The following is a 22,137-nucleotide window of genomic DNA, read 5'->3' on the forward strand; positions in this document are numbered from 1 at the left end:
GAGCAGGAGTACGAGATGTGTTGTGGTCGTCAACCAAGAGTAGGCCACTCGTGCCCCAGGGGGTAAATAACTGTTAAATCAAAACAGTCGCTATTTTTTTAAGTCGCGTCACAAATCGCTGTGAGGATGAAAACTAGGCTAGTTAGCAAGCACGGAGAGAAGTTGGCACTAAAAGTAAAGTCGTAATAACTACTGTTTATTTTTAACAACTTAGGTTGAAATAATTAAAGTAGGCTAGTGGTAATAGTACGCTCAAAGAAAACTTGAAAATAGTACTGAATGAGTCAATAAAAAAGTAACCTAAAAGCAAAGTAGGTCTATGTCTATGGCTAATCGATCACAGTTGAAATAGTTAAATGAAAGTAGTCCTGAACTAATGAAGAAATAGTTGCAACGGCTTGAAGTGAAGTGAAGTGACTGATAATAGATTGAAATAGCTAGCAAAAAAAAGTTCAAGCTAAATAGTAGATAAGTAAATAATAGATAAACAGATATAGCTGAAAGTAGGCTCAAGCAAATTTACAAATACAAATTTGAAACAGTTAGCTAAAGGCAAAGTCATTTAGGCCTGATAGCAATTGAATAGTTAGCAAAAGGTTAAGTTAACATGTTTAGCTAAAAGTAAAGTAGCCTCATGAAATTACTGGTGAAATAGTTTGCTAAAGGGGATAGACAGTTGAAATCTAAAGTTGATGGCCTATAATGTTAGCTAATAGAGTGGTGTAGCAATGAGTCCTAAAACCCGAAAATCAGGTAGCATTTTTGTATGTCCGGTTCCCTTGTCTCAAGTCAATGGGTTTTTTAAATTAGTTTTTAGTTAAATTCCTCAAATAAGGTTACACATTTTGTTCTACAACACAAAATACATCATGCAATGTCTCACAATTTAAATCAAAAGCTAATGTGTGCTAACGTGTCTTAAAATGCTGGTTGCTAACAAGTGGCTAAATGAGACTCAGAAGTTGTCAAGGACAATAAAGGCCATCACATTGAACACAGAAACTCATCCACTCACTAGTCTGTCTTTACAAGTGGACTTTAGTCACAAACTATTTTAACTCTAACATTACAACTTGTAGATGAATCATTTTATAGAAAATATTTATAGTAATTGAGGAGTAAGACGCTTAGTGGTGGTGACGTTTAATTCATGCGACCCACTGTTTTGTTTGTTCATAGCCTTATGTTAAACACGCTGAAGAAAAGTCGGACAGAATTCTGGATCTTCGTCTGTTTCCCCAGCATGAGGATGTCCGAGAGTGTCCTGTACTTGGAAAAACATGGGAAAGCCGTTGAACTTAGATGCTGTCGGTCATCTGGGAAATGATCTGACACTTGATTTCAGCCAGCCGTAGTTCACTCTCGTAGCATTTAGGGAACCACCGCTCCGAGTGTAGAAGCTACTCTCAAAGAAAGGTCAAAGTCAGTGACCTTTCAGTGGACAGAAATGTCACTGGTCAAATACCAAATTGTTGTTGTAGCTAATTAAGCTTTTTGCTAAGAAGAAATGTTTCAAATGTCAGGAATGTGTCTGAGGTTCGCAGTTGAAATGACTCAGTTATTAGTATACAGTATGTCTACTGGACTGGGCAATTTAACTTTGTATCTTTTGGTGTTAAATCTTTAATTTGTGTCTTCTGAGGGCTACTTTTGTGACTGCTTTGTCTAAATGCTTGTGTGTCCGATGCCGGTGTTAGACGACAACAAATCAGGGGAGAAATGTGCACACTTGAATATAATTCACCATTTATTCAAAGACAGTGTTTGAGCCAACATAACTTTCGGTGTGATCAATCAGCTCACAGACACTTGAGCAACATAACATTATACTTAGAGTAAGAATCTCCAATGCAATGTTGAAATACAATTTTATGACAAAGATGAATAGAAAAAAACACACACATATATACATACACATATACTCAAACATCTAGCTGTGAGACATAGAGCATCTGATCTCATCAATTTCAGTTCTGTCTAAAGCCTTGAAAGGGTTTTGTTCAATTGTGTCACTGTTCTGTCATGTGGAGATGTCAGAAATCCAATTTCCAGAGATCCTGTGGACTGTTGTTGGAAATCAAAAGAGGGAACTGGAGAGGTCCCAGTTCTCCACCCTGTGGTCACATGGCAGCACTGCATACACAGTATTCATGTCCATTCATTATCATTCAGCTATGGGTAGGACCTCATTTCATGTAAAACACCTACTTTGAAAACAGATTAGATTGTCTTCTTGGTAAAAATGTGTCTCTGCAGGAGTCCTGACCGACATCCTCGCAGCTCAGAGTTGAGATGGGTTGAAGAGACACATTTGAGTTGAGGCAAAAAAAAAAGAGTTCTGTTCATTTGTGCCCTGGAGAGACGAGGCTGAGCCCAGGTCTTTGGTAAGGCCATCGCTGCTAGTTTCCGTTTGGTCTCAACCTTCGTTCCTGGAGGTTTTTCCCAAAGTTCATAGTCAGGGTAGCAATGGCGTAAGTGGACAAGACCATGATGGTGCTGCCCACAAACTGTGACGAGGCTCCCCGCTTGGGCACAATCCTCAAGGCTCGCCTCTGGAAGTGAGCATCCGCTGCCTCCACTGTCTGAGTGATGGTCTCCATGCCTGTGTGTCGAGACGAAGAGCTCCTTTGACTCCTGGAAGTGTTGGTGAATTCAGATGTCAGTGCTCCTGATGGATGCTGATGGTGCCTTTCTTGCTGAAGCTCAGAACTCCTGTTTGCCTGCTCCACACATGCTTCTTTATCTACCCGGCCCTAGTAGCACACGTCAAATCCCCAGAGATGGCTGGGTGCCAGAGTACGTCAACAACCTGTTGGGAGACTGACAGAAGGAACAAGGTCTCCTGCCCGCAGGTCAAACTGTACAGATGGTGCTCAGTAATAGAACGAACAGAAGTCAGTCAGTCCTTGTATTTCAGGACCAAGGTCAGCACCAAACGGAGGACTAAATCCTGAATATCTGTTGAGAAGCTATCACCAACTGATCCCACAACTGTCAATATTTAGTATTAAAGTTACAATATGTGCTCTTTCTTGCTTTAACCCTCCGATGGTGTCCATTTCTAGAGCTCTGTGGCAGGTATGGTAGGACCCCCACACATCCAGGGTGCACTGCAGTTTTTTGAGCCAGACCAGTTCTGTTTATGGTTTTTCCCCCCCAAAGCAAATCATATCTTTTAATTCAGTTTAATTCCAGAGGGCTTACTGAACAGAGTGATACCCTTTTAAAAAGTTTGATGACTCTCTATTATTTTTTTCAAAACTTGCTTGAGATGTCCTTTAATGGTGGTATTTCTACTCCTCAAATCTCTAAGTATTATACTGTCATTACTACTACTATTACATTTATGAGGCTCTGTACCTGATCACGAGCCAAATCAGGCTCCAAAGCATTCAACTTTCGAGCCTGTAAACCACTGTAAAATAAAAAAAAAAGTGAGATGTGCTTGTTATTGAGAGGCAGTATTCTGGATATAAATTGTTGCCAATCTGATAAGATAAATGTTATTGCTTAGTATATTTGTTTATAACATTATTTCAATATCGCTCAATATAAACTCTCTGGACATTTTTAGACGTCAATGAAAAACACGGTCGTTGATCAGGTAAATCAAAGGTAATGCTGCTAAAAGTGGCAACTATGATTCAAACTTATGCAAAATAATGTTTGTGGACATTGACCAGTTTATATCCCAAAGGCAGCCTGTGTCACAACTGACTGGAACAGGAAATACCCAGATTTCTTGTGTTTTAGTGCTTAGCAAAGGTTTGAAGACTACCACTGAAGAAAATAATTCATTTAACATAACCTTTAGTTAAATGTGCAATATGTGAGGGTTTTATTTAAAAACTTGTAAGAATTTGAATAATCAAAAGAAATAAATTAAAAAAAATTGAAAATGGGAAGAAATAAGTTTTGAGTAGTTTTGGTTTTGTCTTGCAGAGACTAGTGAAGTTAGCATGCTAACCAGCTAGCCCTAAGCAACTCCTATCTCCTATCCTAGACAGCTATCTGTCTAGCTAGATGCACGGTTAACTGAGCTTTCTAGCTAAAGGCAGCTACAATTAGCAGCAATTAGCGGTTACTCCACTGATTCACTGCCCCCTATTTGTTCGGAAGTAGGAATTCAACAGATGGCCAGTTCCTACATATTGTATCTTTATTTTTATTTATTTATTGATATAATGATAACAATTCGATGTTTATGCTACATAGCAAATCATTTGGATGTTGCCCGATGAAAGTAGATGTGTTTATTAAAAATACATTAACAGAAGAAAACTATGTTAATTGTTAAAGGGTACTTTTGCTGTGTAATGACACTTCAACTGGTGCCATAGTAATGCAAATTAAACTGTGTTGATCCATGTTGAGAGGCTCACAGTTTAAAAACGGTGGGATCAAATGAAAAAACTGACATATATATTCACTGTTTTACTTCATTACTTCACTGTTTATCGAGGTTATCTCACCACTATCTATGCATGTGAAAAAAATATAGGTGAAAATAATGTTCCTACACCTCAGCAGCCGCCTCTGTACATTGTTGCTGTCCTCATCATCTCTGTCACATCCCGATTATTGCTTTCTGGGACATGGAGCCTGTTGTTCATCGTGTCTCATTTCCTCTGCTCGCATAAGGAGGAAATCACTCGCCGGCAAAACAAGACACTAGATATAGAGGAGGAATCTCTGAGTCACGATCAGACTGAAGTTTGTCGTTAAGGAGGGGATAAAGAGGCACACACGAGAGACAAATCTTAATGTGTGAGCTGTGTGGGTGCACCTTCAGAAAGATGTATCACATGACAGGCGCCCAGACAGATTCATGTTTGGATTACAGGCACAAGCTCTGCAGCCGTAGACGGATGGCGGAGGAACGTCCCGACAAACAGCTGCGTTCGTCCCATCACTCTGCTCGTGAAGTGACACCTCAGTGGCATCGGATCGATAGACAAATCTCCCTTTTTTTTTGTTGCTGCAGCACTCCTCTTCTGGCAGCATCTCATTGCTCCACTACATGTTTTTCAAGCCATTAATATTTCAAACTTTCACGCAGAGCTCATTTTAATCAAATGCGACCGGTTGTTTGGTGTGAATCGGTTGTTTTTAAAGATTCAAATTTAACTAACCGCATCAGCGTCTTGGTCCCCGCGCAAGAGGTCAGTGAATGTTGCATCAATCAACGCCAAGGCTGTGTGCTTCTTTTTGGATGCTGTGTACTCTTGCGTGGACTCTTTGCGTCATCGTAATAGGCTTAGCTGTGTGTGTGTGTGTAGGTAGGTCTTTGCATCAACTGTCTGAGGGACTAAAAACACTGATTTGGTCTTTGCTTAGCTCCTTTGAAGCCGCAGCCAATTACCCTTCATTCAAACACTAGGACACACACACAAACGCACACACACGAAAGAAATGCCTTGACTTTAATCAGTTCATCAAGCTGCTCTCTGAAAGCACTTTGCTCTGATAACATCTGCCTTTGTTCTTCTCTCTGTCTCCATGTTGCCGGTTGGGTCTCCCTGTTGCTTTAGCTAAGTAATAATGAATAATACAACACAGCCCCTGTCATGTCTCCTGTCTCCTTTCTCCCCTCCCCGGTTTATCTTTCTGTTCCTCCGCAAGATCATCTGATACCTCGAACAGCAAAACAGCCGACGATCTCTCTCTGCGTCGGTGTTGTTTACATTGCCATAAACCAAGAGGACACGCTTTCAAAACACTCGACTGCAGCGAGAGGCTGTGCAGACTGTTGATGTGAAATGAGACCTCTCAACAGTACGATCCTTTAGAAAAAATAGTTTTCCATCAGCTTGATAATGATCTAGTTTCCAATTGCCTTCATAGCATCTTCCAGTTTGGATTTCGTCAGACTCACAGTACTGAGACAGCTCTTTTTAAATGTTTAAATGATCTTTTCCATGAAACAAGACTTCTATCTCTGTTCTTCTTCAAACCGTTGCTAACCATTGAAACAAAATAAATCTGAGTATACGGCACAATATTAGAATTGGGTGGGATTTAGGCAATTATATTTACAAAAGGAACTTTTTTGTCCACACTATGTCGAGGTTGTAAACAATCCAAGACTTTATATGGTGTTCCACAGGGCTTAATTCCCGGTCCTGGTTTATTTAATCTCTTCATTAATTTGTTTATACATATTACTTAAAATAACAATATGTTCTATCATAGTTACGTAGACGACACTCAACCCTATCATGGCAACTTCCATCAAGTTCAGAAGTTGGTTCAGTCTGTTGATTTTTTTCAGTCACAGTGTGGACAAAACTAAAGTAATTTTTTGGGTACTCCACAATATAAGTAGGCAAACTATTAGTGCTCACATTAAATCAAGTCAAGAATCTCAGCAGATATAGTGATAGACTCTGACTTAAGCTTTATCAACAATATTAGAGGATGAGTTCACCCAAAACAATTACTATCTACTCACCCTCCTATCAATGCAAAGTCAGGGTAAGTTACTTAATACACAAACATTTCCAGAGCTTCACAGCAAAACACCCCCAAAATATTTCACATTTCTACCACCTTGTGTTTATTGCTTTTATTAGATTTTTCATGTCTGTATTTTTATTTTCAGCCATGCTCTAGGAATAGAAATGTCTGTCTGTTAGTCAGTTGACCCACCGCTTTAGTTCAGACTGAAATATCTCAACAACCATTCAACACATTTCTGTAAAACGTTATGCAGCCAATCCATTTGTCCCCAGAGGACTCCTACAGACTGTGGTGATCTGCTGACTTTTCCTCCGGCGCATTTCTTGTTTATCAGTAATGCCTCCATGTTTGCATGCTTTCTTTTCGTGCATGTGTTAATGAAATGCTCTTTAAACCAGCCCTGTATATGAATTCTGCATATGGATTAATTTCCCTTCCCTTCACAGTCCATTGCACTTCTTCTAATATTATTTCCTCATTACATGTCTGTATGTGCTGATCTCCTGTTCTTTGGTTTGTGACTGTGACGTGTGTGTTTGTGTGTGTGTGTGTGTGTGTGTGTGTGTGTGTGTGTGTGTGTGTGTGTGTGTGTCTCTGTTGATCTGCATTAGATCATCCGTGTGTTTTGGCCAGAATGAATGAATGAAGCAATCCTCTTATGGTGTCCACTGGGCAGAAGCAGCAGTGTGTGATGCACTGCTGAGGAGGGTTTAGGGAAGTCCTGCTGGGCCGGGCCTTTGGGCTGCCAGCAGGAGAGGCACCTCCTGATTCAGAATGAGACACCAAGATTACCCACAATGCCCGCTGCCACTGTCTGGCCTTTTCTAATTGGTGACGTCAGTCCATGGAGGTAATTAAAGATTGGGACACGACGACTGGAAGTAGGGATGGAGCGATGCAGAGGTAATGAAGAATGAAACGGGAACATTTTGATCCTCTTCTGTTCTGGGCGGACATTGGACACAAATCCAAACCAAAAATCCACATTTTCTATCTTTTCCTGGCTTCTCTCTTCTCCAGACAGGGATAACAACACTAAGCACCCCTGACCTAAGGCTATTAACCACAGCACCTGACACCTTGACTTTACGCACCTGTTTTGTCTTTGTGTGTTTAATTCTGGCCTTATCGTGACCCTGTGATCGTCTTACAGATTAAGTTGCGCTTTAAGTGATCACCCTAATCCATCTGATGTGGGTAGAGGACTTTTTGAATGAGCGTGAAATAGACTCAAGACGTTGCTCCCATATGCTTTCAGCGTCACAACTTAGATGAGGATATTTCCCCCTAAAAAAATCAACCAAGCGCCAATTAGATCACGCAAGTGGAAAAATGCCCCTGAATGAATGTGGAATTCTTTCAAACGGAAGAAATAGGACACTGAGTCTTATTCCCACCGGGTGGATGATCAGATGTCATATCTGAGATCAATTTAAATCACTGTTATATGGTCGCACTGACACAAAGCATCATACTTTTTCTCTGTTGCACTGCCATCTCCCGCCACAGGGAGTCACAGTGGTGATTTATTGGAGGAGAGAGGAGCCTGCGCCTTCAGGAAATCACAGAACTTCACATGAATGTGTATTAATGTTGAGAGACAACTGGAGAGCAAACAAACAGCAGCAGCAGCAGCAGCCTAATGCTGAATACATGTAGGTGACACAAAAAGCCAAAACAAGCTCATATTAACTTTGCTTTCACCAAATGCACAATAATAGCCACAATATGACACACACACACATGCACTTTAAAAAAAAAAAAGAAATTTTGGCCTTTATTGACAGAACAGCTGAAGACATGACAGGAAACAGGTTGAGAGAGAGGGGAAGTGACACACAGCAAAGGGCCGCAGGTTGGAACTCCAACCCGGGGCCGCCGCAGCGAGGACAAAGCCTCATGGGACGCCTGCTCTACCCACTGAGCTAAACGGCGCCCCACACACGCACTTTTTAAGTGGCTGTAATTCTGATTCCTTGCCAAACAGCAGGCAGCCTGTTTGCTCCCACTGTGTCTGTTTCCTGGTGATGGTGATCCTCTGGAGTTCTCTGTTAATGACAACATCGCAAGTGTGTGTGTGTGTGTGTGTGTTTACAACTGCGCCCAGTCCGAACATGCACGTGCAAGCCCATGACGTGTGTGGAGCATTTAGGAAAGAGGGCTGTTTGTGTGAGTGGACCCGATGACTCATTTGTTGTTGTTGTTGTTGTTGACGCTGTAGAATAATAGAGACAATAGCTAAACATGCCTTTAGGTTAGCTCGAATGGTAAAATCAATTGACGCTGAGCTTGCTTCATGAATGATAGTGTCTGAGAATCATGGGGCTTGGAGCTAAGATTGCGTTGGGATGACAAAGACGTTTAAAGATCCACTCCACACATGTTTAAGATCTGTACAAATGTCCTGCCTTGAAAAAAATGCTTTGTTTCTTAAACTCCAAAAAAATCCACATGCAGGTTCAATCTAATCCAAATATAATATAAATATGTAAATATGTATCCTATGTGAAAACCACCTTCTAGTGTCAAACCCTGCACATGATCTACACAGACACAACAAGCAGAATAGTGAAGGGGGATTTAAGGAACATGTTAAAAGCTATTATATTTATGAGGAGTAACATTGGGCTGAATAACAAGTTACTGTCTGCCAGCTTCAGCTGCAGTGTTTTATAAGTTATTATTTAAAGGGATACTTATGCAAGTATTTAGCATTGCACTTTGTGTTAGAGGACTCATTAATGACAAAATAATCAATGGTAGCACTTCATATTACAGGTCGGGATGTTTTATAGCAGGTGGGCCCACTAGCAAAACTTAACTGACAAAGTTTTTTTTGACATTTATTGAAAATTACCTCCGAAATACTCCAGTCATTTTCACAAAATGCAGTGAAATTGACCCTGATATTATTTAATTATTTCAACAATATTTCAACAAGCAGATAATAAATAGCTGGTGAAACAAATGTACTGACCTGCAGATGTTGTTTCAGATCTAGTTGGGCTGCAACAACTGACATTCTCTTCAGTGGACTGCTGAGAGGAGGACAGACAGAAACTAGCTGAAACTTAAGATTGCAGGATCAACAGACGTTAAGCAGAAACCAGTTGGAAGTTAAATAAAATGGCAGAATATGGGGTTATAATGGACACATTTTGATGGGTAATCATTGTGGTAATTTCAAATAAATTTAAATATGAAATGACCTGTGGGTACATGTAAAATGAGGTGTCACCATAATAGTCAAAATCGAAGTAGCAGAGGCTAAGACCTGCTCACTTTTATCCCCCAGAATGAGTCTCAGATGCTGGAACCTAAACAGTGCATCCACAGTACGACTCAGTGGCCCCTGCCTGCTTAACCAACAAATCTTTCAACCTTGCCTTTATATGGCAGATTTATGTTATAAATTTGAAGTTAAAAGACTTAACTTACTTCACCTCAGACAGTTATTTATTGAACATTTAGAAAACTCCTCAACACAGTCAACTAATCTGATGGAGTGTTATGTCAGTGGAGCGCCCCTCTGTGGCAACACGAGGGAACTTACAGACACATGGACAATGATAGATAGACAGGGGTGAAACATGACTGAATGATGGATTCTTCTTCTTTTCTATACCGTTTGATGAATTTGTTCATACATAACTATACTGTATGTGTTAACAACACATATTGTAGTCGGTGTCCTCTATCGTGGAGATGCTGGGTGCACTGAGAACCGGCAGCTGTACAGTTGTGTTGTTACAGTTGATGCTGCTGCTTGATGAGACTGGAGGCTGTGACCCGGAAAGCATCCCTGCCTCCCATCTGCTCCCATTCTCTGTGTGTGTGTGTGTGTGTGTTGGAACATATAATAACACCATGTGTGTTATCTCCTCCTGAGGGTCATGGGACTGGAAAGATTATCATAACATATAATAATATAAAATCCCCAAATCAAATTTGTCCTTTATTATTTTTTCTCCACTGTGCTCACATCGAGGCAATTTGTTTTCAACTTGGCCATAATGAACTTTTGTTCATCTGATGGATTTTAAGAGTGTTTCGTCATTCTAAAGACCATTTAATCCCTGAAATAACACTGAGACATTTGTGTTGGTTTTCAGATGACAGCAGGGGGCTTTCTTCTGTCTGTCTTCGGAGAATAATGTGAGTGTGTGGGTGTTTCAGTTGTGTAATAAGACATGAATGGGGAATAGATGTCAGTGTGTCTGAGCACTAATCCTCGCATTTATGAGGGATGTTGTTGTTGAAAATGAGCAGTGTAATAATTTAGAAATAAAGACTCCTCACTTCATACAGCTTAAAGGCTTTAAACGTGCAATAACATCAGGAGTCAGGAAAATTGGAGGCCGTGTTCAGTCCCAGGTCCTTGTCTGGCCGGGTTTACTCCCACATCTGGCTGTCAAATGGCAGATCCAGACAAACTCTAGAAGCCACTGTCTCCACAGCTAACTGAGCCATGAGCAAATTAGCGAACAGTAGCTAGCCACAGCCAAGGTTAGCCTGCAAACGGCAGCAGTTGTCGGTCACTCTGGCGACACGCTGCTCCCTGTGTTTTTCTTCGCTCTTGTTTAGCTCTGGTTTTGGTCTCCCACCAACTCCTGAGTGAAATATCTGGCTCTTTATCTGCTCGATGCTCCGCTACGCTTGCAAACTAGCCTCAAACTGTGTCCGTCTGCTGCCTGTTGCTGAGCAGGTAGCTCACAAACAAGTGCAGACGCTATCGAGAAGAGTGAGACTGAACCAACACGGTAAAGTCGTGGGCGGTAAAACCAAAACAATGAGCTGAAATACGCTAAAACACCCTGTAGACTTCAGAAGAACTGCAGAGTCGGGTGATAATTCTCTTTGGTTTGGCCACTGGGAGTGAGCACTTTCGCAAATATTTTTCACAGCTGTTTTAAAGACACACGCGGGTATTTATTTTAAATCTAACCAGGGAGGTAATTAGGTAAGTCTGTCCTTCAGTTTTGCATCGATGGCATCAACTCTTGTTCCGAACAAAACTGAGCAGCTGTCTCCAAACTCAAAGAGATTACAAAATCATTATGTAAGAGGATATGAAAGCACCATCGCTTCTGTGTTCGGCAGCTGCTAAGCACCAGCAGTTCATTCTGCGGCGACCATAATGACGACATTAGGAAGCTCAATGAAGTGAGTCTCCCCGGCCAGACTTCCACCTGCGCTGGGCCCTTTACAGTAAGCTCAGTTCAGCCGGTGCCGGAGCAGAAATCAATAGTCTCTCCTGCCTGCTCTGTGTCCGCCGGCTCCACTGCGGCACAAGCAACACTCCTGACTGTGACGGAACAGAAAAGCAACAAGGCTTTGTGTTCATGAAAGGGAGTTGACAGTGCTGTCGGAGTTCGGTGTGCTTGTCAGGGTTTACACAGCACATAGACCGCAGAACAAAGCCAAACCATCCGCACTCAGGCGATCTGGTTTTCTGACTGCCAGCCAGACGGCTCCGACAGCTCCATTTAATCTAACAAATAACAGCCTGCTTACTGAGGCTTTTCTCTGAGCAGATTTGTGCGTCTCTGAACACATACTGACACAGCAGGGGAAAGGTTTTCTGATTTCACTGTTGGGCTGATATCTATCTATCTATCTAGCTAGCTATCTAGCTATCTAGCTATCTGATTTACTAAAGGTGTCCACCCATTTCCCGGCCCCCATGATGTCGTGCCCTAATAATCCTATGGGTGTGACACTTTATTAAGTAAATATTATTCAGACTATTATAGCTCAGCCCACTCAGCTAACACTTCTAAAGCCTTGAAAGTGCAACTATTGCATCAGTTATTATCTGAGCACTGCAAATATCCCCCAAAATAGTTTCCCCACTAACCTTCCCAGGGAATCTCGTGGAAAATATGCTTGATAAAGTATTTCTGATGATTCTGATTACAGTGACAAAGCTAACATTCTATCCCAGCCCAGCCCCCATGTGAATAAGCCCATAGGTGCAACTTCTAGTGTGTCCTGTCACTTAGCTGAAGTCGCAATACTAGTTTTTTTTTTTTTACAAACACTAGTTCCGAGTACTTGAAGTACCCACAAACGTTTCCCCAGCAACCCTCCCACTGACCTCCATGGGAAACTCCATTTTAGCTTAGCATGTTAGCATCCTACTATTTGATAATTAGCTCTAAACACAAAGTAGAGCTGAGAATGATGGGAATGTCAGTTCTGCAGGTGCTTTGTCCTGATGATGGCCTGAGGTAAAAGTTTCAGTTATTACAATTAACCCTGAGGTTAACATGAATGCCTGAACAGAATTGAAGACTGAACCCACTGACCTGCTGCTAGCACTAGTGGAAAAGTCAGGATGACCAAAGGTGGTTGCCTTCTTCCTCTGGGGACCATGAACATCTCTAAAAAAAACATTTAACGGTAATCCATCAAAGACTGTAAAGACATTTCAGTCTGGAACAAAGCAACAGACAGACCAACAGACCGACATCGCCTTCCAAGGAGGTGTCTACCTTGCTTGCCAGTCAAGCTATGAATTCTGTGCAGGCAGTATTTACTTTGCAAAAATGGAAGGATAAAACATTAGTCAGTCATTCGGACACAGTGTCCCTGCAGCCTTCCTGCCCATTTCCTTTCAGATGGGTCAGCGTGGGCCGAGTTTGGACGGCGTGTTTCGGCTCTCTCGCTGCGTCTGGCACTGATGAGGTCATGGCTGTGTGGGCAGCGCCGACCATATGTTACATAAAAAAAATGTGTGAAAGTCCTAATCCCCAGCAAGGCATTACGTAATGACTTTGCCAAAGGGCCACCCGCCTGTCAATCACGGAAGTAACGTCATGAGAGGAAACATTGCGTTAGTGTGACCCAGAAAGCTGAATCTTTTCTTTGTTTTGTTTTCCGGCATCGGGTTTAGTTTGGGTTGGAGAATCTTTTCCGTCTTTGTCAATCTATATATCTATTTTGTAAAGATATACACAAGCCTTGGGTTTTTGTTCTCTTTGAATGAGGCATTTATATCTACAGAGGAAGCGCTGACATGTTTCTACAGTAGCCCAGAATGGACAAACCAAACGCTGGGTCTAGAAAAGGCCTTTGTGTTTGTTTTGGCTACCATAAAGGGTTGATTCAGATCAGAGCTGCTCAGTTGGCTGCAACCTGTAATCTGGCACTAAATCTTGGGTCTGGGTTTGTTACGAGAGTTGAGTCACAGTATAATGGACGTTTTAAAGAAACAAAGAGTTTAAGCACACGTGAAACCAATGGTTGGATTAATCTGTAAGGGGCCCTCTTTGTTCATTTAATCTAAAAAAATTCAATTGGACATATTCAGCATTTGTACACAATAGTAACTCAAAGACAACGGTCTTAAAAAAGAAAATGATTTTACCAAAGGACAATATATAGAAAAGACTTTTAATTAAGCACTGGTCTTAAAACAACAGTAATTAAATGAAAATAACTATACCAGCTTCATGACAGAATGATGAATAAGTAGCCCAGGTAAAAGCTCAAGCTTAACTTAGCTTAGCATAAACACTGAAAACAGCTAGCCTAGCTCTGTCCTAAGGCAACAAAATCCAACTAGCAGCGCAGTGGTACACTAAATCATTTTTGATTAATTAATAAAATAAACGAGGTGCAAACACGAGACGTGGTTATACATCATTATCATCATTACATATGATTATTACGGATCACACCCAAGTTCGCCCAAGGCTGTTGTTCTGACCGGGGAAGATGCCGAAGAGACTGTTCACCTGCAAAACTACAGCAAAAAAAAGACTGTGAAAACAGACATTACCAGAGCTAATGTGCAGGTTAACAGTTTGATTCAAGCATAGAGAATGAGGCCAATGAAGCCAGCCAATCAGAAGTGGAGTAGGACGGGCCTTGTGAGAACTTGGGTGGGATCATAATAATCTGTGTTTTCCACTGGTTAGCCTATGTGTCTTAGTATTTGCTGCTCTGCATTGTGTTTAAGTCTGTGTCCCATTCCTCTCAATGTTTGTTTCCTGACCTCTAACCCCAAAACAATCGTCGACACGACACCTGGAATGGTCTTTGTACGGATGAAATAAAATACAAATTGCTTTAGAGATGCTGGTTGGTGGATTTTGTAACCTTTGGTCTGCTAAGTCCTAATTAAGCAAACCACCTGCTGGCTGTTGTATCTGCATTATGGGTCTTATCTGTTGCAGCCCATTCACTGTGATGTGTCGAGGCCTCAGCCATGAGGTCACATGGAGGGGGGGACCAAAACCTTTCTACAGACCTCACGCAACTGCCTCTGTTGGCTACGGCAACACAGCTTGGCCAAACCACATACAGAAGTGCAGTACACTGTGATACTAGCCTTATGGCAATGTGTTAATGATTACTTCCAAAGTTATTTCTGTAGAGGTGTGCAGTTGCCCTTCGTAGCAAAGCAGTTTTTTGTATGACTTTTATCCCTATATTTGGGGGGGGGACATTTTGAGTATATTTGGATATTGAAGAGGGGTGTGCCCAGTCCCCCAGGAGGCTAATGCCCTGGTCTATATGCACATATTATATGTGCAATTAATTATTCATGTCAATCCGTATTGTTACAAACTTTATAACTGAGCAGAAATTATACTTTACATTTTACTGTGGCTTCTCACTCTGTGACTCCTCTGCTGATGTCTTCTTCCACGCACACACATCTACACACCCAGACCTGAATGTCCTCAACGGGCTTGAACAAACCAACCCATTTTTTTAGGATGGCTCCTGAGTTCTTAACCCTGAACTCAACACTGGTGTGTGTTGCGTCTCCTGAACTCGGGTTGGATGCTCCTCAATTCATCTGAGGAGGCTGTGCGGGCTGTGCGCGCAGGAGGAGGAGGGGCGAGAGGGAATCCCAGGAAGGGGTTACAAATATCGCGTTGCTGCTGTCGCCCCGTCCAGTCACCAGCTTCATAGGAAGTGAAGGTTCGGGAGCGACGGGCGGATGAATGAAACGCGAAAGAGCCTCAACTTTGTGCGTTTGTGAAGAGGTCCGAGCGGGAGGGACGCGCTCTCCTCGCCGCTGATGTTCACGGGAGCTGACAGGCTCCTCCGATGTCAGCCCGGCCGAGGAGCTGTGGGATGAAGCGCGTCTCGGGGCTGCGCTGCTCATCTCCGGTGCAGTAGTGTGTGAAATAATCGCCTGGTTGTTTTTTTTTTTTTCGCCCGCCGCTGAGCTCCGAACACGTTGTCCTTTTGTGACCAAATGTGCGGTGGTGGTGATGGTGGTGGTGGTGGTGGGAGCTCACGTTTCTTGTTGGTCCTCGTTGGGACATAAAAGGAGAACTTGGGTTCGGCATCGGGTCGGCTGATCCTACGTGGACATTGCGTTCGCATCGATCGCCCAGGCCTCCGAGTCGCTCCGCTGGACGGCATCGTAAGCGCACGGACCTCTGGCAAAATGTCAAGGATGCTCCGAGAGCAGGAGCGCAGACCGCAGCATGACTGGCAACACTGAGGCGCAGGACGCAGGAGAGGAGCGGGTCTGAGGGAATACTTGTCGCTGCTTTTCTGAGAGACATTCAAAGACAGGATGGGACTCCTCCGCATTTGGGTACCCTCGACGTGACACCTGACTCCCTCAGTGTTTGCGTGTGTGTGTGTGCGCGCCGTTCTGGCTCCGAGCGCGCCTGGACTCTGCAGTTCGGGTGTGACCTGGAGCCCGAGTGGATGCTGCAGCCCTGCCGGCTCCCAACACAGATTATTGAGGGGTCCTGATTCTTATAGTGAGGGGAAATCCCCGCTAGGAGCCCCACAGCTCGTCATTACGCCATGGATGACTCGGGGATAATACGGCGCCGGAGGCTGCAGGTGAGCCGGTCTGGACATCATCATCCTCATCATCATCATCACCACCATCCCGTGATCTCTGTCTCTCCCTCTACATGAAACACAACCTGTCCCTTTGCTTTCTAGCTTTAGGACACACAATCAGACACCGTCTCATTACACCACCAGCCTCATTTACGCACGCCTAAATGGCAAGTGACTGTCATTCTGAATTGTGTGGCTTCATCATTACAGCAGGAATCCTCCTGGCACCAGTGCAGCCCACCAGGCCTCAGGGTACATCACGATAATATTCCCACAGAGACTCCTAAATTTATCTTATATGGATTACATCATGGCATTTATTAGCTCTCATGCCATCACTTAAGATTAATGGAACCATCTGTCTATAAAGAACAGAGTGAGGTGTAATGATGTGTCGGCACAGTTGGCCTTGTACACACTATCCAAACGTGTGTTTCAGTTTGTATCGTTTTCATCGTGGATCCTGGCGATGTTCCGTCACTTCTTTGGTCTGTAAAACATCCGGGGAATACTGAAAAGTGGTCAGGATAATGTCACCAAACAGCCTTTTCTTTGTTTGACTGACAGCCTAAATCCAAAGTTGATTATTTTTAACTACAGTGTGAGACTGGGTTAAGAGGCAAGTCATCACACTGGACAAGCTGGAAGCCTCAGAAGTTTGGCCTTCTTGCTTAAATAACGTCTGAACGGCAAATCCATTATTCATGGGTTAATTTAGCCGATTGTTTCAGCTCTAATTACAGGAGGATGCAGCAGTCTGCATACCTTCCTGGCTTGATGCTGTCACATGGGGTCACACAGTGTGTCCCAGGTGCCGGCCGACCCGATCACTTTGCACGCCTCTCATCACCACAAAGCTCATTTTCAGATCGTTTGTATTTCGGTGTAGCTTATGAAGGCCAGAGTCTCTCTGACAAAATGCTGGTAATGAATCGTCGCTCATGCATACTGATATGACGTGTTCAAATGACTGTGCTCATCCATTATGGAGCAGCCTGCCTAACCACGGGTCATACAACCCCCCCCCCCCCCCCCCCCCCCCCCCTCTCCATCTTTGTGTGATTCAGTCAAGTGAACTGAGCAGAGATGAGCAGCCTCCTGCGGGAGTGTGTACATGCAGTGTGTGTTTGTGTCCTGATGTAGTTTGTCTTTAATAAGGTTGTTAAGATGGCAAAAAAACAAAAGGAGGGATTGTCAGCAAGCGCTCTGGATCACACCTCTGAGCTGCAGATTGACCTCTATTACTGTGTGAGAGAGAGGGGGGGGGGGGGGGGGGGGGGGGGGAGAGAGGAAAGAGAGTATGAAAGGAATCACGGGAGGATTAGTAGTGAGGTGTGCCGATGGTCTCATGTCTCATCATCCCCGTCGCTCAGCTCGCCGCTCTGCTGCTGTGATGTATGACAGGAGCTGTGAGGGAATTAATCATCACAGAGTCAGACTTACAATGTCCCTGGCATCTTATAGATATAGGCAGGCCAGCTGGGTGATTTGGAGTCTGTCCGTGCGTGTGTGTGTGTTAAATAGTGTGTTGTGTGATTGGCTCTCTGTGCCCTATTCAACTGCCTCGTCACTCCCCCGGGTCTCATCAACCCAACCGTCACTCTCTCTCTCTCTCTCTCTCTCTTACACACACACACACACGCACGCACACAATCATTCTGTCAGCACCATATGGTGACACGCCCCACTCCCCTGCAGTCAGGGGTCAGGGGTCACACCCATGATGCATTGCTCCAAAATGACTAATATGAAATGGACATCTTTGTGCCTCTTCATAGTGGCTGCACTCGTGACAGTGTATTTGGCTCGCTGGCAAACACTTACTATGTTTGCTTACCTTATAAATAAGATAATTAGTAATGATAATCATCATGAGGATTATATAGAAAGAGGATAAAACTGTTTTTGGTCATATTTGTGGAAGCTGTCCAAACATCAGGCCTCTTGATGTTCTTCCCTCCATGTTTATGGGGAGAACCCGTCATGTTTTTATGTTACAAGACCTGCAAGCCAAGCTGGCTGAGTCATTACATTACATCTTTCCCAATTCTACATATGTGCTCTCAGAGGGTCCCGTGTCCCCAGGATTTATGTTGGACATAATCGAAAAATGACAAAGAGTCCTGTGTTCCCAGGATTTATACGGGACATAATGGGAAAATTAGTCCTATGTTGCCTAATTCTATATGCCCTCTCTAAGGGTGTTATGTTCCCAGTATTCTGTGTTTCCAGGGTACTATATTCCCCAGATTTATATGGCACATAATGGGAAATTGACAAAGAGTCCTTTTTTTTTAGGGTCCTATGTTCCCATGGTCCAATATATTCTATTTATGTGGCATGTAATGGTAAAAAGACACCAAAAAAAAAGACTATTTTCTGCAATTCTATGTATGTGCTCTCTCAGCATTTTTTCCCAATATCCTTTGTTCCCAGGGGCTTATGTTCCCCAGCACTAGGGGTTAGGGTTATGATGATTTGACCCAGAATATTGAACAGGGGAACATAGATATGCTCCCTTCCACTGAGAACGTGGAGGCTTATTTAGCATATCATGTTAGCATTAGCAGTGATTCTCACAACACATGTAACCTTTTAAGCCAGATGTTCGCAACCCCTGGAGAACACTCATGTAGGCGGCGCTATCGCTGCCAAGAAATAAATCAAACATAAATTTCAGTACAGTTTGTAGAAATGACCACAATTTTTTACTTAGTTGCTGGAAATGGATAGACAGCCTTTGTGTTTGTCCCATATAAGAAATAGAATAAATGGCTGCAGAAAGAGAAAGAGCTAGGCTAGGCTTTGACTCTCGCGCCTCATCCACACCCATCAGCCCCTCTGCCTTCTCCATCCATCAAAACCCTGATCGGTTAGTCAGTCAGTGCTGTAGATGACGGCGGGCCCGGTCTCCGTCTCTTGGCAGCAGGACACTCCTTGATTGATCCCCGCTGTCCTTCTCCGGGCCAGCTCCCCGCCATTCTTCTTTTGCCGCGTGTCCGCAAAATGATTGGACTTCCCGACGTAGTAGCGGTGTGCTTTACAGGCATGCGGCTCAGCTAATGTCATTTCATTATTACAGGGCCTTTTTTTTTCATACCTTTAGTGCCAGCGAGATGACATGAAGGACACAGCTGAAATGGACCTTTTATAGGTTTATGTGTACCAGGGGACAGAAATCACTGAAGTCTCAGTTATGGGGTAGTGCATTCATCTATATGTTTACCCTCTGGCTTTCTGAATGGATGACTGAATGGACGGTTAGATGGACGGAAGGACGGTGGACCGACTCGCCGGCTAGGCTTAATCATGTTAACGTCAATTTTAATTTTGAAAACTGACATCTGTTCTCCGGTTCGAGCAAACAAAAGAGTTGTTCTTTCATTCAAATGAAGTAGACTAGCTTCATTAGAATAACGTTTTCTCTTCCCTGTACGTTCATGCCTCAGGTCCAGTCGATTTAAAAATGATTCATCGGGAATGACAGTGGCGCCAAACACGAGGCATCCATAAAAACAGGCCCCTGGAATGAGCTGGCGCAGCACATATAAAGAACATAGGCGTATATTGCACGAGTTGAACCACAAACAGGGTCATTTGTTTTAAAGTGAACGCGCTTTGACAGAAATGGGCCATCTGCAGGTTAGATACTACAAAAGTCAACATTAATCTGCATCTGTAAGCACTTGAGGTAATCTCAAGGCAAAACGCTCATACATAAACCATCGACATTACAAGACGAAATCACCCTCTGGTGGGCGCGTCTGAATTTTCTATTTTCCACAAACACATAAACACTCCTGTCAGTTTGATAGCCTGGGACGAAAGGGGATCAGACAATCATTTATAAGCCGAAGCCTTGGCTCGCTCCCCCAGAGGACGACGCTAAACCTTGATAAAAAAAAAACAAACAAAAAAACAGCAGCCGTCTCCTGTCAGAGGAGCCGGGGAGTACGGTGTGGAATTGTGTTGCCTTCTGATCTGTGAGCGGTGGGCATGTCATGATTGTGACAGGGCCTCCCCCATCTGTTGTCAGTCACCCCTCGCCACAGCCAGACTTCATTAGCAGTACTCAGGGAGCACTTAGCTCCGAAACCGACTATGCGTCGGCCATCGGTTGATGTCTTTCTCAGCCTTAGTGCACGCTGTGATGTGCCATGCAACGGGCAATAAGCGTGGTGTTGTGGCGCACTAATTACACCACGGGAGAATTAAGTCACAGCGAGCGCAGGCGTCAGAATATGTCGCAGGAGCTGGGTACGGTTCCGGGAGAACATTTCCTTAATGATACGTGGTCTGCTTATTCTGTGCTTTGTGGAAATGCTGAGACGTTGAGTCACAAAGGCAGATTTAGCAGCGGACTGGGGAGCTGGTCTCCTGGCACCATGACGACGGACAGAGTGCGTCTAGCCTGGAATCAGGAAATGAGTTGCCTCTTTCTGACCTTTTTACAAATTAAAGTGGAATTGAGGATTACGAGGGGACATTCAGGCAGATACTGTGTGACACTGGCTCCCAAGAATTATAATATGTAAGTGAGGGGTGGCAGACGACTGCTTTAATGGAATTTCTACTGGGTTAATAAAGGCCCTGTCGCTTGAGGATTAATAATTGAGCTACCACAGCACAGGGATGTAATCCGCAGTCCTGTAGATTCACGGCACAGTTTATACCTTCGGTTATAACTCTGCCTGTGCATCCACTCCTTCAGTTTCCCGTGTTCAACCTTGAACCAGTGAAAAGGCTTTGTGTGAGGAGGGGAGGGTGGAGGCATCGTATTGGCGGTGTCTGTTTATTATTTCAGGCTCCAGCGGACGGCCGCGCTTTGTTTAATGTGCCAACTGGTTTCTTTTTATTGTCTAGACATGCCTGAACATTAAAGAGCCCCGCAGAGGGACATCAGACAGACAGTGAGCAGATGTTCACAGGTCTGGAATCAGATACAAAAGAGATATGGAAGTCTGCTACTGTTAAACGTTCAGTGGATTTGGAGTTTCTTTTGTATTCAGGTATAAACGGACTATTTCTGCAAAACAGTGCTTTTTTTTTATTTTTTATGACCGCAACATTTGCAGCCCATCAGTTTCCCGAGGACGAACAAAAGCAAAAGCGCACACCTCTATTCTGTTTATACACGGTTTTATGTTAATGTGTGCACCGCCCAGGGCTGTAGCTAACACCGACGACACTGAGGTCATGCCCAGTGTATTTATTAATATATTATCTAACTTAATAAAAAAATATTGGAATTAAAATATTCCCACAATGCTGATGCCAGCATGCTAGTGTTAAGCAGTTCTATTGTTGGCCAGCTTAGTTTAGCATGCTAGCACGCCAGCATTTTCAGATTTGCTCCCAACGCAGTCGCCAAAGACGTTACTCCTGCCATCGCCATTCCTTGCAACTTAAAGGATAAACTTCACCTGAAAATGAAGATGCAGTCATTATCTACTCACCCTCGTACCGATGGTAGCCAGGAGAACCCTCGTAGTACTCTGGAGTTTTCCTAAACAACTGATGATTTTTTTTCAAAACGTAGAAAAAACTGCCATAAAATGTACGTTAAATGGCTCCATACAGCTCGTCTGATGTAATCCAAGTCTCCGAAAGCCCAGAGTTTGTTGGTTGCGCCTTATTAAAAGCTGCTAAGTAAAAAACTGGTTGGGGGGGAAAAAAAAAACCTTTTTTTCAAATCAATCTTGGATCTCGCAATCTCAGAAGACTCCTCATACACCAGAAAAGCTGTAGCCATTTCTTTGTTTTTATTGTTTTGGTTATGTAATATTTTTTATCTCACATGAATCCCAAAATGTGCCCAACAATGATCAGACCCAGAAAAATCCCGAATAGCTCAAG

At 43.4% G+C, this 22,137-nt stretch overlaps 1 protein-coding gene and 1 long non-coding RNA gene across 6 annotated transcripts in view; one reads left to right on the forward strand and one right to left on the reverse strand.

Moving 5' to 3' along the window:
• Positions 1-1,729: 1,729 nt before the first annotated feature.
• On the reverse strand, positions 1,730-15,142 carry LOC115576343 (uncharacterized). Of its 2 annotated transcripts, none has more exons than XR_003982826.1 (2): positions 12,768-15,142; positions 1,730-9,494 (listed from the first exon to the last, which is right to left on the reverse strand). It is a non-coding gene; the product is annotated as an uncharacterized LOC115576343 (long non-coding RNA). The 2 variants fall into 2 exon arrangements; XR_003982825.1 differs by having other exon boundaries at positions 1,730-9,497.
• A 551-nt stretch (positions 15,143-15,693) lies between these two features.
• Positions 15,694-22,137, forward strand: part of LOC115576340 (microtubule-associated serine/threonine-protein kinase 1-like) — a 44,803-nt gene continuing 38,359 nt past the window's right edge. For 2 of the 4 annotated variants that reach the window (XM_030408895.1, XM_030408897.1), the window contains exon 1: positions 15,694-16,278. In XM_030408895.1, coding sequence (XP_030264755.1) covers positions 16,240-16,278 — 39 coding nt within the window. In that variant the 5' untranslated portion in view covers positions 15,694-16,239. The remainder of the gene's footprint in view (positions 16,279-22,137) is intronic. The other 2 variants (XM_030408896.1, XM_030408898.1) reach the window with 1 other exon arrangement.

The sequence above is a fragment of the Sparus aurata genome, chromosome 23 (genome assembly GCF_900880675.1).
Source record: "Sparus aurata chromosome 23, fSpaAur1.1, whole genome shotgun sequence".
NCBI lineage: Eukaryota > Metazoa > Chordata > Actinopteri > Spariformes > Sparidae > Sparus > Sparus aurata.